This window comes from Mizuhopecten yessoensis, unplaced genomic scaffold (genome assembly GCF_002113885.1).
Source record: "Mizuhopecten yessoensis strain PY_sf001 unplaced genomic scaffold, ASM211388v2 scaffold11045, whole genome shotgun sequence".
Taxonomy (NCBI): Eukaryota; Metazoa; Mollusca; class Bivalvia; order Pectinida; family Pectinidae; genus Mizuhopecten; species Mizuhopecten yessoensis.
Genome location: NW_018408851.1, coordinates 40,191 through 53,730, shown reverse-complemented (window position 1 = coordinate 53,730; position 13,540 = coordinate 40,191). Strand labels below are relative to the sequence as shown.

At 37.4% G+C, this 13,540-nt stretch overlaps 1 protein-coding gene across 4 annotated transcripts in view; it reads left to right on the top strand.

Annotated features, from left to right (window-relative positions):
• LOC110464963 (far upstream element-binding protein 2-like) overlaps positions 1-5,242 on the top strand; it is a 33,168-nt gene extending 27,926 nt beyond the window's left edge. For all 4 annotated transcript variants that reach the window (XM_021520482.1, XM_021520480.1, XM_021520481.1 and 1 more), the window contains 2 exons: positions 24-208; positions 1,230-5,242. In XM_021520482.1, the coding sequence (XP_021376157.1) occupies positions 24-181 (158 nt within the window). In that variant the 3' untranslated portion in view covers positions 182-208; positions 1,230-5,242. The remainder of the gene's footprint in view (positions 1-23; positions 209-1,229) is intronic.
• The last annotated feature ends 8,298 nt before the right edge of the window (positions 5,243-13,540 follow it).

The window sequence follows — 13,540 nt, the reverse complement described above, 5'->3', positions numbered from 1 at the left end:
ATTGATGTTTTGTGTACTTGCAGCAATCAACCCACAGACAGGCCAGGCTGATTACAGTCAGGCATGGGCCGAGTACTACAGACAACAGGGTATGCACTACCAGGCTAACCTCATCTTACAACAGGCCCAACAACCTGGCGGTGGCCAGCAGGCGGGACCTAGTCCTGTACAACAGCAGTAACATCTTTAGGCACATTATCAGCTTCAGGTAAGGTTCTGCCACACATAATGGCACTAATACAACTCTTCATATCTTACAGATTTAATGGCCAAATTTCTTTTCCTTTAAGACAGGTAAATGACTCGTAGAAAGTTTCTTATAGGGTACACAAGAGCAATTGGAGGACACTTCCCTACACTCCAGCATTCTGTCACACAACACACTAACTTGATTTATATTTCTTGCATAGGTGGCTATCCAGCATCGACCTCGTGACACATTCTAATCAGTGGGTGATGTGTCTTTCAAATTCCGGTTTATTCCACACGACTTCTGACATAAGTTTCTTTCTTATTTTTTTTGCAGGCTTATGTTTCGGTTAAAAAGTATAAATATCATTTGTCATGTTAGAGTCCCATTTTGACAAGTTGGATGTTGTTTTATATGGTAAGCAATGATTTAAAAAACGTCTGCTGAATATTTTGTTGAAGTAATACTTTATTTGGCAAGCTTGTTGATACTCGTTTCATTATCTTCTTGTTACTTGTAAGCTAGTTTAGTTTCTATGACAGTATAATGTCTACTAAATTGAATAATGGAAAAAATGTGTTGAAAATTTCTACAAAATATCTTCCCAACTTGTCAGAATGTTTAGGAAGCACAAATTATTAAGATTTGACCATTTCCCCTGTAAGCTTGCATATGACGGAACGAGGCTGACCAGCACCCAGAAAATTAACAACTACTAGTTTTAATGATAATTATCTTTTCTTGAGGTCAAATTCAATAAAAAAAAAAAAATGAATTTTTGTTAATGTGATGTACAACAAAATAGAAAGCAATGCATTTCTATAGCGAAAAGGTACATGGAAATTTGTATGTAGAACCTGTTTATAGAAGAGATTGTAATCTGTAATTAGATGTTTTGACATCTTGGGGTCAAATTCTCTTGTTGGACTTTTCTTAAAGCAATTTGACCTCAAGATGGTAGATGAAATATCATTAAGGAAATATCATTGGTGATCACATTGTTATGTTTTTGTGTTTTCCTTTTCTATTTTTTGTATAGGACATCTGGTGGATAATTATTGGAAAAAGGGACAAGATATTATATCTCACACACTTCAGACAGAAATTCAATTGATGACAGAAGATTTAAAAACTACATTATGGCTTCTGACACCTATAAGATAACTAACAAAAGATGTGCTCTTTTCCTTGATTTTCTTATTTTAATCTCCATTTAATAGTTTTGTGTTTAATATCTAGATATATATTATAGACAGTCATCTTTGTATTGGTATTCTTGTAAAATCACTGTTTGTATCGGGCTTATATAATTATCGTATCATCATAAACAATCACTTCCTCGTTCATCAAATTCTCTTCTGTCAGTTTTTTTGTTTTTATTGGTAACCCATGAATCCAGCATCGCAATATTTCGTAGATGTAAGTAACTAATTTCTTTTAGTGAACTACACATTCCAAACTTGCATTATTATAATTTTCTCTTATGTTCATGAAGTATGTTCATTGCTACTAGTTTACCTTTATGATAATGTGACTTAAAATCAAAATATTTTTTGACTGTATGTAACATGTCTGAGTAAGATGGATTAAGAAACAAAATATTTAGTGGACAATATGATAATAAATAAATTGTGCTAAACTTATAATTGAAATATCTCACTTGATAATTTTTTTTCTCATGTCATAAGTTACATTGTTGTTATAAGACAATTCATGCTCAGGCGCTCAAAGAACTACATTATGATTATTTAACTCTACATTGTATTTTGAACTGAAAATCATACTTGTATGTATGCAAAATGATAGTTATGTTTAGATATAAAGATATGTGAATACTTTAATGTTATATTGTTTGGAAACATAAATATTGACAATAATGTACTAGGTTTATGGTTAAGTCACTGTTAAAATTTTTATGATGATATGAGTCATTTTTGTAATAATAATGTTTAAAAGATAAATTTATTCATACTTATGTAAAATGCTTCAGGTTTTATAATTAGATTGATGAAAAAATGCCAAATATGTGTACGTTTATGTGTCGTACTACATTGCTCTATTTTTAAAACATTACATTGATAGTCTTCGTATTATTTTTTGTGCATCTTTGAAATTGTATCTCGTAGTCTTTGTTTTCGTTGACCTGACCGAGCTGCCAAGTCTCCTGTATACAAATCACTAATTTTTATCCATGAATAACATTGTGAACTTTGTAAAATGCCATTGTTTGAAACTATTACTCTTTATGATATGATAATGAAGTCGATGATGTTGATGATGATAGTTGTATAATAGTTCATCATATTTGCTTAGTTAGCACTTTGTATTTTCATGTTTTAAATGGTTTCTGTAGCATTATACCTGTCATTGGTTTTTGTCTTTGAATTAATATGCTTTTACTAGATTGAGGATTGATTGTTTATTAAATTTTTTAGATTAATATTGTGAACATAATTATGTATATACTTACGGCACATGTATACGTCACTACCAGTCATATTTTTTGAGCATGTAAATTTTGTGCTGTGAAATACTATGTATCTAAATGTACCCTTCAAGGGCGAAACGTGTGTACCAAGGACCGGTCTCCCCAGGTGAAGTATGACTTTGGAGGAAAATAATAAATGTTTTAAACATTGATATTTTTGCCTTATCGTTTTCTTGATCCATACATTGTCTTTAGCGGAGATGATGTTGGAACAAAGACAGGGTTCGGTTAGAGGAGGCAGATGCTGGAGATGCAAAAGACAACATATGACACCTAGAAACTTGTATCATTGATCTAAAGAAATTGATAATTTAATACTTGCCTGTTCTTTTACTACAAACAGATCATTACCACCAAAGCATACTGGTTGTGAGTCTTTGTCCCAATTATGACTATATGCCCTTTCTTCCCTTTATTTATCCTAGAAGGACCTGGCCTACATATGTTTTGGTTTGTCCATAAGGGAAAACTGTAGGGGAGAAGGGGTATGTGTAGATAGATAACGATATTTTTGCTCCATTGATAATTTTATGAGAAGTAACTTGTCTGACAGATTATGATATGATGTAGGTTAGTATTTTTATTATTTTTTTGAAGAACAATAAATTGGCTAGTCACCTGATACATATATTGCTTGCATTGCTGAGATGATATTGATTATTCCATGATAATATTCTTTTTTTTTTAATGTTTATATTTCTGTCCAATATTGAAGCGTTTTAATACTATGAAAAAGAATACAAATAACACACCTCTCTGTCTCGTTAGGTAGCAGGTTGCACAGGCTCTCGGCTGTCCTGAATGGTGCAGACAGGCTGATCGGGGCTAGACCATGGCAGCAAACTCATTTCAACGTATTATCCCTTTGTATTCATTTTGCACTACTATGTTGACAAAATTAAAAGTATCATTCTGAATTCCATGTATAGGCTATCTTGATTTGTTTTCCTAAACGTGTATGCATTATTTTTGTTCAGTTTAAAGAGAAAAATTATAATCTTGTTTGCTCGATAATCAATATTTTTTTTGTCTTTTCTCTGGAAAATATAAGAGTTGTCTCAATATTTCATGAATTTCTATGTTGATCAGACATTTGACTGTAATACCAATTTCACTTGTGCCATGTTTTTGTATTGCTGTAGTGCATGACCTGTTTCCTTGCATAAACATATGACTTTGATAAAAATGCTAATTACTGTGCGTCTTCAGGAAATAATTCTTGTACAAGATAATGTAGATTTAGAATTTAAATGCGAATATAATTGGACTGTGATAGTGAAATGCTACGTATCTTAAACAATATCAGGGATCAAGCTGTCTTAAAAAAAACTTATGAAGTATGAGTAGAAGAATATCTTGTATTATATTGCAGTGTTCCAATATTAGGTAGATTTTTTATGTTGATGCAACCGTTGACTCGTTCTTGTACTATGTCATGTTAAAATTGTCCTCACCAACTCATTCCTAAATTTGCTGACAAGATATGTTCATTCTCTTTAATAAATGACCTTTATACAGCACTGTAGATAATATGACATGCATATACATGTATAAACTGTTGAATTGTGCATCTAGGACCAACAAATTGATACTTGAAAATAATATTGCCCATTATGAATGACTTACTCAAAACTTCCCATTTTGATATATTATAAACAATATGTTTTGCATACAAAGAAAAATTGTTGACCTGTTGATGCCATTATTGAACATATTTAACTTTTTGAATGAACATCATTTTATATATATATTGAGAGACATGGAAATCGTATTCTTCAAAGTGCTTCATATATAATATACCTTGAGATTTTTTTATGCTGCTATGTGAAAACATTATTTTCATGACGTGCAATGCAAGCTAGATATGAGGTGGCGATACAAGGTGGGGACTGTTAGAGACAATGTTTACCCGTTGCTGACTTACATGATGCAGACCCAGGGAGTTTGTGTTTTATTTCGGAAACTAAAATTCTGCAAGCATTATAAGGATGTTTATAAATACTTTGTATCAAAATTTGTGTGCCATTTTGTTATTTTAATTGATGATGATGATGATGAATTTTTATCATGGAAAATAGAAAATATTGCGCTAGGTATAATAAACATGTGTTTGTGTCTCCCATCTGTGATAATTAATTATCGGATGTAAAACGACTAATATCATACCTTCATAGTACACTGCTTGATTGGTTCACATTTAAATACATACATATGTTGTTCCTACTATATTACACAACACGTTATTAACAGGTGAGTATTAATATTGATGATACTGTAATCATTGAGAGTGGTATATGTCTAGTACAGTTGTAATATATGTGTGGTACACGTGTTCTAAGCTCATAGTGACTGTCTGACGCAAGGTAAGCCGTTAATCAAGGGATATGTCTATGTTTTTGAAGTGCAGACTTTTTATGTGGTATTTAAACAGGTTCCCCTCCCTCTTAGTATGATCGTAACATTATGATATCCTTTTCATAAACTAATGATCTATTTGAGATGTGGCAATTAAACTTCGGGTTTATTTTGCAAAATGTGCGAAAAAATAAACTGTTTTACCTTTACTGGACTGTTCGTGTTCATTATGTGGTCTAAAGGAACTAGACAGAGAAATGCTGCATTTCACCCAGAATGTTTGGACTACCATTTGTAAAACTTCATTTGTAATTTAAAATCAATTCGAGATCATTAGAAAGAAAAATACAATCGGGATATGTTGCATTTCTCAATTGGTCTTCAACCCTGATCTGCCTCGACCCCGACTTTAAAAATAATGCATGGACGGTTCAAGATGAATTACAAAAACAGTATGCACCAGAAATCGTCCATATTGGTGTTAAAATCGAATACATTGGAAGTTAAATGGAAATAAACCTTGTGCACTCGGTATTAAACGTTCGCAGCTGAACACAAATATGTGGACCTATATGGGAGATCGCATGATCCGACATCACAAGTACTCGTCTTTTAACACACTAGTTGCAAAAAATAACCTGTCAATAAAAATACAGCCGACACATTTCACGACCTATAACAGCTAAGGTCATTGACATTTTGGGTGGCTGAACAACATGCACTTTGTTTAACAAGCTTCTTATAAACCAAGAAAAGAAAACGGGACTTGTCTGCTTCCGCGACACTTTACCCTGTCAAAAGTCCCGAAGCTCTGTAAACATTGGACTTATCTTGAACAAAGGCTCTCGTTTCTGATTGAGATGCAGGAACTGTAGGCGATACGCTGTTCAGTTATCAAAAGTTGAAAAATACGGTTTGCCAAAATGACCAGCAACAAAGCTCTTTACTCCAGAAGATATTGAGCTGACAGCTATATGGTACAATGATTTGGCATTTGACCTATTCTTGCTTTCAATGCAGACATAAAACTGGTTTATTAGCTCACCTGGTCCAAAGGACCATAGTGAGCTTATGCCAAGGTGCAGCGTCCATCGTCAACTTTTTCTTTAAAACCTATCTCCTAAACGCCGAAGAGGATTTAACCAAATTTGGACTGAAGCATCGGTAGGGACTCTCAATCATTTCTTAAATAAATTAGGTTTGTTCGACACCTGCTTAGCTAAAGTTTTGCATTAAAACGCATCTCCTCCTTAACCCCAGAGACGATTTTAAATTGCTCTGAACCTTCATTTGGGGAGGGCAACAATCATTTCCTAAATAAATGAGGTTGATTCAACCCCCCNCATTAATGGTTAATATTAAACTGATGAATATTGTATGTTTATTATTGACAGATCAGTGTGTTCTTTCAAAATTGAAGCATTTCAAAGCAATCCAGGTATCGGTTCAGGTTTTTTTAATCAATGAGTCGCATGTCTCCATTTTTCGGTACTTCAGGAAACCGGCTACCTATTTTACTACTGTGAAGTTTTTCAAGAACGATTACTCTTACATGCAATTACTATGTATATATGGTTTTATTATATAATGTCAAATTTTAATCGTTTATAGATAATTAATTTTACACAATTTCCGCATTTATGAAATTGATATACATTAATGCAATACTAATCTATGTCAGTAACATTTTTATTGACAATAGTTTTGAAAAAACTAAAATTGTGTCTTTGATTTTTTTTTTTAAATTCACTCCTTTTTACATAAATTTCCATTTAAAATCCTTAAAATTCTGACAACCTATTTTATTTTTTTTTGTGGCAGAAAATTTTCTTTACTTCATATCAATATAACTACAAAATTTTAAGAAATTCTACTCAGAAATGGTGACACAATCCTATTACCTTAAATCACATCTCCTAAACGCCAGAGACGATTTTAACCAAATTTGCTCTGAAATAAATGACGCTGGTTCGACCCCTGGGGCTAGGAAGGCCGGACCCCAAAGGGGAAAATTAAGTCTGAAGCATCAGTAGAGGAAAGGGCAATCATTTCTTAAGAAAATGAGGTTGGTTTGACCCCTGAGGCCCTGAGGGTAACTTAGCTAAAAAAATCATTAAAATGCATCTTCTCCTTAACCCCAGAGACGATTTTGACCAAATTTGCTCTGAAGCTTCATTGTGGGAGGGCAATCATTTCCTAAATAAACGAGGCTGGGGCTAGGAAGGCCCGGCCCCAAAGGGGAAAATTTAGTCTGAAGCATCGGTACAGGAGGGCAATCATTTCTTAAATAAATGAGGTTGGTTCGACCCCTGAGGCCAGGGGGCGTTGCCCTGAAGGGGAACTTAGCTAAAATTTTGCTTTAAAACTCATCTCCTAAAAACCGGGGAGACAATTTTAACCAAATATGCTCTGAAACTTCATTGGGGGAGGGCAATCATTTCCTAAATAAATGTGGCTGGGTTGACCCCTGGGGCTAGGAAGACCGGGCCCCAAAGAGGAAGCATCTTAATATTTTCGCACTTGTTTGAATACATCACAGTTTGTATCCAAAGCCAGATTTTCATTTCCAAACAGTAATAATCTTAACGTTAAATGTACATTTAAATTATTTATATGATAAAAAAAGAACAGTACGAGCATTTGTATATGGTTTACATTCAAAGAAGAAGTGATAGGCATTTTCGCAATGGTAGCCACAATTTATACAATTGGAGTCTTGGACCACGTTTGCCCGGTAAAGATCATGTTTGAGAGGACTGTATTCGTGTCTTAGTCTGGTATGAAGAATGTTAAGTTTTCTGTCACCACGTAGGTAATGAGGGGGTACTGTATATGGTATGTTGGGGACTAGAGCTGAAAGATGAGAAAGACATGGATCTAATATTATAGTCTAGAGTATTCCACGTTTTTAGCTGAGTTTATGTCATGGTTGGCGTCCGTCGTCCGTCCTCGTCCGTCAACTTTTCCTTTAAACAACTTCTTCTGAAAAACGGACAGGCCTAGAGTCATGATATTTGGCTGAAAGCTTGGTTGGTTGGAGCCTAACAAAGTTTGAGAACGAAAATGACCTTTACCTACTTTCAAGGTCACAGGGGTCAAATATGTCAAAAACTTCAAAAATCACCTGAAGACCTATAAGGTATAGAATCTTCATATTTGGCTGATGGCTTCCTGGGATGGATCCCAACAATGTTTGAGAATAAAAATTACCTTGACCTACTCTCAAGGTCACAGGGGTCCAATATGTCAAACTCTTCAAACGACTTCTCCTGATGAACTAAAAGGTATAGAATCTTCATGTTTGGCTGATGGTTTCCTGAGATAGAGTTCGGCAAAGTTTGAGAATGAAAATGACCTTAACCTCCTTTCAAGGTCACAGGGTCAAATATGGCAAAAGCATCAAATGACTTCTTCTGAAAACTAAAAGGTATAGAACCTTCATATTTGGCTGATGGCTTCCTGGTTCATTTGAATGACCTTGACCTGACCCACTTTCATTGTCACATTTAGTCAAATATGTATGAACATTTAAATTACCTAATCTCAATAAACAAGGTGTAGGGTGGTTATATTTTGCAAGTTGCATGCTGAGATGAAGGGCCATACAATTTGTTCAACCTAATTACCTTGTTCGACTTTCAAGGTGACAGGGGTCAAATGTGTTTAAATCTTTTAACATGTTCTTTTGAATGACATAGTTGTAATACTGATATTTTGCCTGTAAGCTTTATTTTAGAATACTTTTAAGGTTACAAGTGTGAGATTAAATCCAGGTGAGCGATGCAGCGATTGGGCCTCTTGTTACTGAAAAAGGCAAGAAATATAAACTAGTAGTAGAGAGTCTAAAATTGGGAATTTTGTAGTTATCATCATTTCTAAGAGCATGTCGGTTTTCTCCTACCTTAGTGGGAAGTAGATTTGTTAGGTAGTTCGGGGTTTGATGCCTATCCATTTTGTAGATTAACTGAAGTTTTCGTCTTCTTCTTCTATCCGAAAGTAATTCAAGACCAGTTTCTGTATATAATGATTCGTTAGCTTTCATTAACTCTAACTTTTCAGAATCGACCAGAGTACATCCATCCCAAACCTCACATGCATATTCTAAAACTGAGAATATATAAGTTCTGTAAATTCTTAAGAGAGCATCCCGCTTCAACATACTGATTTATAGATTTCACTAACATGATCTGACCATTTTGCATCTGAATTGAATGTTACTCCAAGGTGCCTGTGCATACTGTTAGAATTCAAAATATTTCCATCAAAAATCAGTTCAAGATCTTCATCTATATTGTTAGCTCACCTGGCTCAAAGGGCCAAGTGAGCTTATCCCATGGCGCAGCGTCCGTCGTCCGTCAACTTTTTCCTTTAAAACGCTACTAGTTCTGAACGGCTCAGATGATTTTGACCAAATTTGGTCTGGAGTATCATTGGCCAAAGGGTTTTCAGTTTTGTATAAACGGAGGGTATGGACCCCCTGGGGGCAGAGGGGCGAGGCCAAATAGGGGGAAAATAGGTAGATGTTCTTCTTCTCAACCAAAAGAAGGATTTTGACCAAATTTGTCCTAGAGCATCTTTGGAAAAGGAGACTCAAGTTTGTATAAACGGAAGGTGTGGCCCCTCTGGGGGCGAAGGGGCGGGGCCCAGTAGGGAAAATAGAGGATTTTTGTTCTCCTATTATACAAGTGAAGGGATTTAAACCATATGCAGTCTGAAGCATGATTAGGGACGAAAGAATCAATTTTGTATAAACTGAGGTGTGTGGACCCCCTTCATTGGGGCAGATGGGGAAATAGAGGAAAACATCAAAGATCCTTCTCCTTTTGTACCGATGAAGGGATTTTAACCAAATTTGGTCTGGAGCATCATTGGCCAAAGGGTTCTCAGTTTTGTATAAACGGAGGGTATGGTCTCCCTGGGGGCAGAGCGGCGGGGCCAAATAGGTAAATCTTTAAAAATATCTGAAACAAAATTGGGTATATCATATTTTACAATATCAGCTACTTTTCTATCGAACATAATCTCGATTGGGTGAAAAAATGTGCATGCATATTTTTGAAAATATTTCATATTTTTCTTGATAGCGTGATACATTATGTGGTACTATACATCCACTGGATATCTTCTTCTTCTTCTCAACCAATAGAAGGATTTTGACAAAAACCAAATGCAGTCTGAAGCATGCTTAGGGACAAAAGAATCAATTTTGTACAAACTGAGGTGTGTGGGCCCCCTTCTTTGGGGCAGATGAGTGGGGCCCATTAGGGGAAATAGAGGAAAACATTAAAGATCCTTCTCCTTCTGTACTGTTCTGTTCCTTCTTTCCAATGAAACCAAACGTTTCTTTTGTACACCCACTGGGGTTGTGATCTTTTCAGCAAAAAGCTTTGGAGGGGTCGAATACTGTAGAGAGAGCTTACTTCCCTTCTAGAATATAAACCTTTACACTCGATGTGCTGAATTCACGTATAAGAGATCGAAGAATGACCATGCTACAACTGTCTACAGCTTACACACTATCAGGTTTGGATGATTAAGAGTATCGTGTTTAACCAATTTATTCTCATAACAATACACTGACCAAGTATATGGCCATACTTTTTATTCAAAACAGGGGGGCCCTTGCGAAGTGTTATTTAATGAATTCCACGACATCGATAATATCGTGAATTTTAAATTGAGCTCGGTGCAACTGATTTACACACCGTATATGTATCATTTTTGTCGGTAATATTCCCAGTGTAGATCAAACAAGTCCCTTATCCAAGCATAACAATGGCAATAGTCCTGGTACTGAAGCTGTACAAATCACCGAGTTTGGATTTTACCGAAAACCGGAGGATCTATCATCATTTGTCTTTGATTGAGTTTCATGACATTGACCAATGACATACTTCGGCAGTTTTGATGGAAATAATGTCAATGAAAAAATATAAACGACAAAACTTCCAGAACATTTATTTCCTGGGATACAGGGAACAATGGTTAAAAATGTATATACAAAGCAAGATATGTTTGGTAATAACATCCTTTAATTCACGTTTTTGCCTTGTTGAAACGAAGACTTGTTTTGTCAAGATGGTGGCTGTTCGTGCCTTTCAACATCACAAAGCAGTAACAAATTTAACAATACGTAACGGATTCAACAACAAATACCAAATTCAACAACAAATTCAACGACGTATATTAAATTCAAATTCAATAACATTTCTCAAATTCACGATAAAAAGATAGATGAAATGTGCATAGTCCACAATATTAGTGAACAGGAGTTTGTTGTATTTGTCAAACACTGCCCTTTTTATAAGAGGGATAACTTCACAATAATATCTAAAGGGTGTATTTTGGTATAAAGCATTCCGGGCAAAAGCGATTCAAACAGATATTATAGAATGGTGAGACCCCATCAAGAGAGATGCGTTGATCCCTAGGGACAGCGAGGTTGACCCATAGGGACAGCGAGGTTGACCCATAGGAACAGTGAGGTAGACTTATAGGGACAGTGAGGTTGATCCATAAGAACAGTGAGGTTGATCCATAGGGACAGCGAGGTTGACCCATAGGGACGGAGAGATAGACTTATAGGGACAGAGAGGTAGACCCATAGGAACAGTGAGGTATACCCATAGGGACAGCGAGGTTGACCCATAGGGACAGTGAGGTTGACACATAGGGACAGTGATGTAGATCCATAGAGATGGAGAGTTAGACCCATAAGGACAGAGAGGTATACCCATAGGGACGGAGAGGTAGACCTATAGGGACAGAGAGGTATACCCATATGGACAGAGATGTATATTCATAGGGACAGAGGTAGACCTATAGGGACGGAGAAGTAGACCTATAGGGACAGCGAGGTTGATCCATAGGAACAGTGAGGTATACCCATAGGGACGGAGAGGTATACCCATAGGGACAGTGAGGGTGACCCATAGGGACAGTGAGGTATACCCATTGGGACAGAGAGGTATACCCATAGGGACAGTGAGGTTGATCCATAGGAACAGTGAGGTATACCCAAAGGAACGGAGAGGTATACCCAAAGGGACAGAGAGGTATACCCATAGGGACAACGAGGTTGATCCATAGGGACAAAAAGGTTGACCCATAAGGACAGAGAGGTATACCCATAGGAACAGTGATTTAGACCCATAGGGACGGAGAGGTAGACCCATAGGGATAGAGAGATATACCCATAGGGACAGTGAGGTTGATCCATAGGGACAGTGATGTTGATCCATAGGGACAGAGAGGTAGACTTATAGGGACAGTGAGGTTGCTCCATAGGGACAGTGAGGTAGACCCATAGGGACAGAGAGATATACCCATAGGGACGGTGAGGTAGACTTATAGGGACAGAGAGGTAGACTTATAGGGACAGTGAGGTTGCTCCATAGGGACAGTGAGGTAGACCCATAGGGACAGAGAGATATACCCATAGGGACGGTGAGGTAGACTTATAGGGACAGAGAGGTAGACCCATAGGGACAGAGGGGTAGACCCATAGGGACGGTGAGGTAGACTTATAGGGATAGAGAGGTAGACTTATAGGGACAGAGAGGTTGACCCATAGGGACGGAGAGGTAGACCTATAGGGATAGAGAGGTATACCCATAGGGACAGAGAGGTATATTCATAGGGACAGAGAGATAGACCCATAGGGACAGAGAGGTATACCCATAGGGACGGTGAGGTAGACTTATAGGGACAGAGAGGTAGACCCATAGGGACAGTGAGGTAGACTTATAGGGACAGAGAGGTATACCCATAGGGACGGTGAGGTAGACCCATAGGGACGGCGAGGTAGACTTATAGGGACAGAGAGGTAGACTTATAGGGACAGTGAGGTAGACCCATAGGAACAGTGAGGTTGACCCATAGGAACAGTGAGGTTGACCCATAGGGACGGAGAGATAAACCCATATGAACAGTGAGGTTGATCCATAGGGACAGTGAGGTTGATCCATAGGGACAGAGAGGTAGACTTATAGGGACAGAGAGGTTGACCCATAGGGACGGAGAGGTAGACTTATAGGGACAGTGAGGTTGATCCATAAGGACAGTGAGGTTGATCAATAGGGACAGTGAGGTAGACCCATAGGGACAGATGATCCATAGGGACAGCGCGGTGAGGTAGATCCATAGGGATAGAGAGGTATACCCTTAGGGACAGGGAGGTAGATCCATAGGGACAGAGAGGTAGACCCATAGGGACAGTGAGGTAGACCCATAGGAACAGTGAGGTTGACCCATAGGGACGGAGAGATAGACCCATAGGAACAGTGAGGTAGACTTATAGGGACAGTGAGGTTGATCCATAGGGACAGCGAGGTTGACCCATAGGGACAGAGAGGTAGACCCATAGGAACAGTGAGGTAGACTTATAGGGACAGTGAGGTTGATCCATAGGGACAGTGAGGTAGACCCATAGGGACAGCGAGGTTGACCCATAGGGACGGAGAGAAGAACTTATAGGGACAGAGAGGTAGACCCATAGGGGCGGAGAG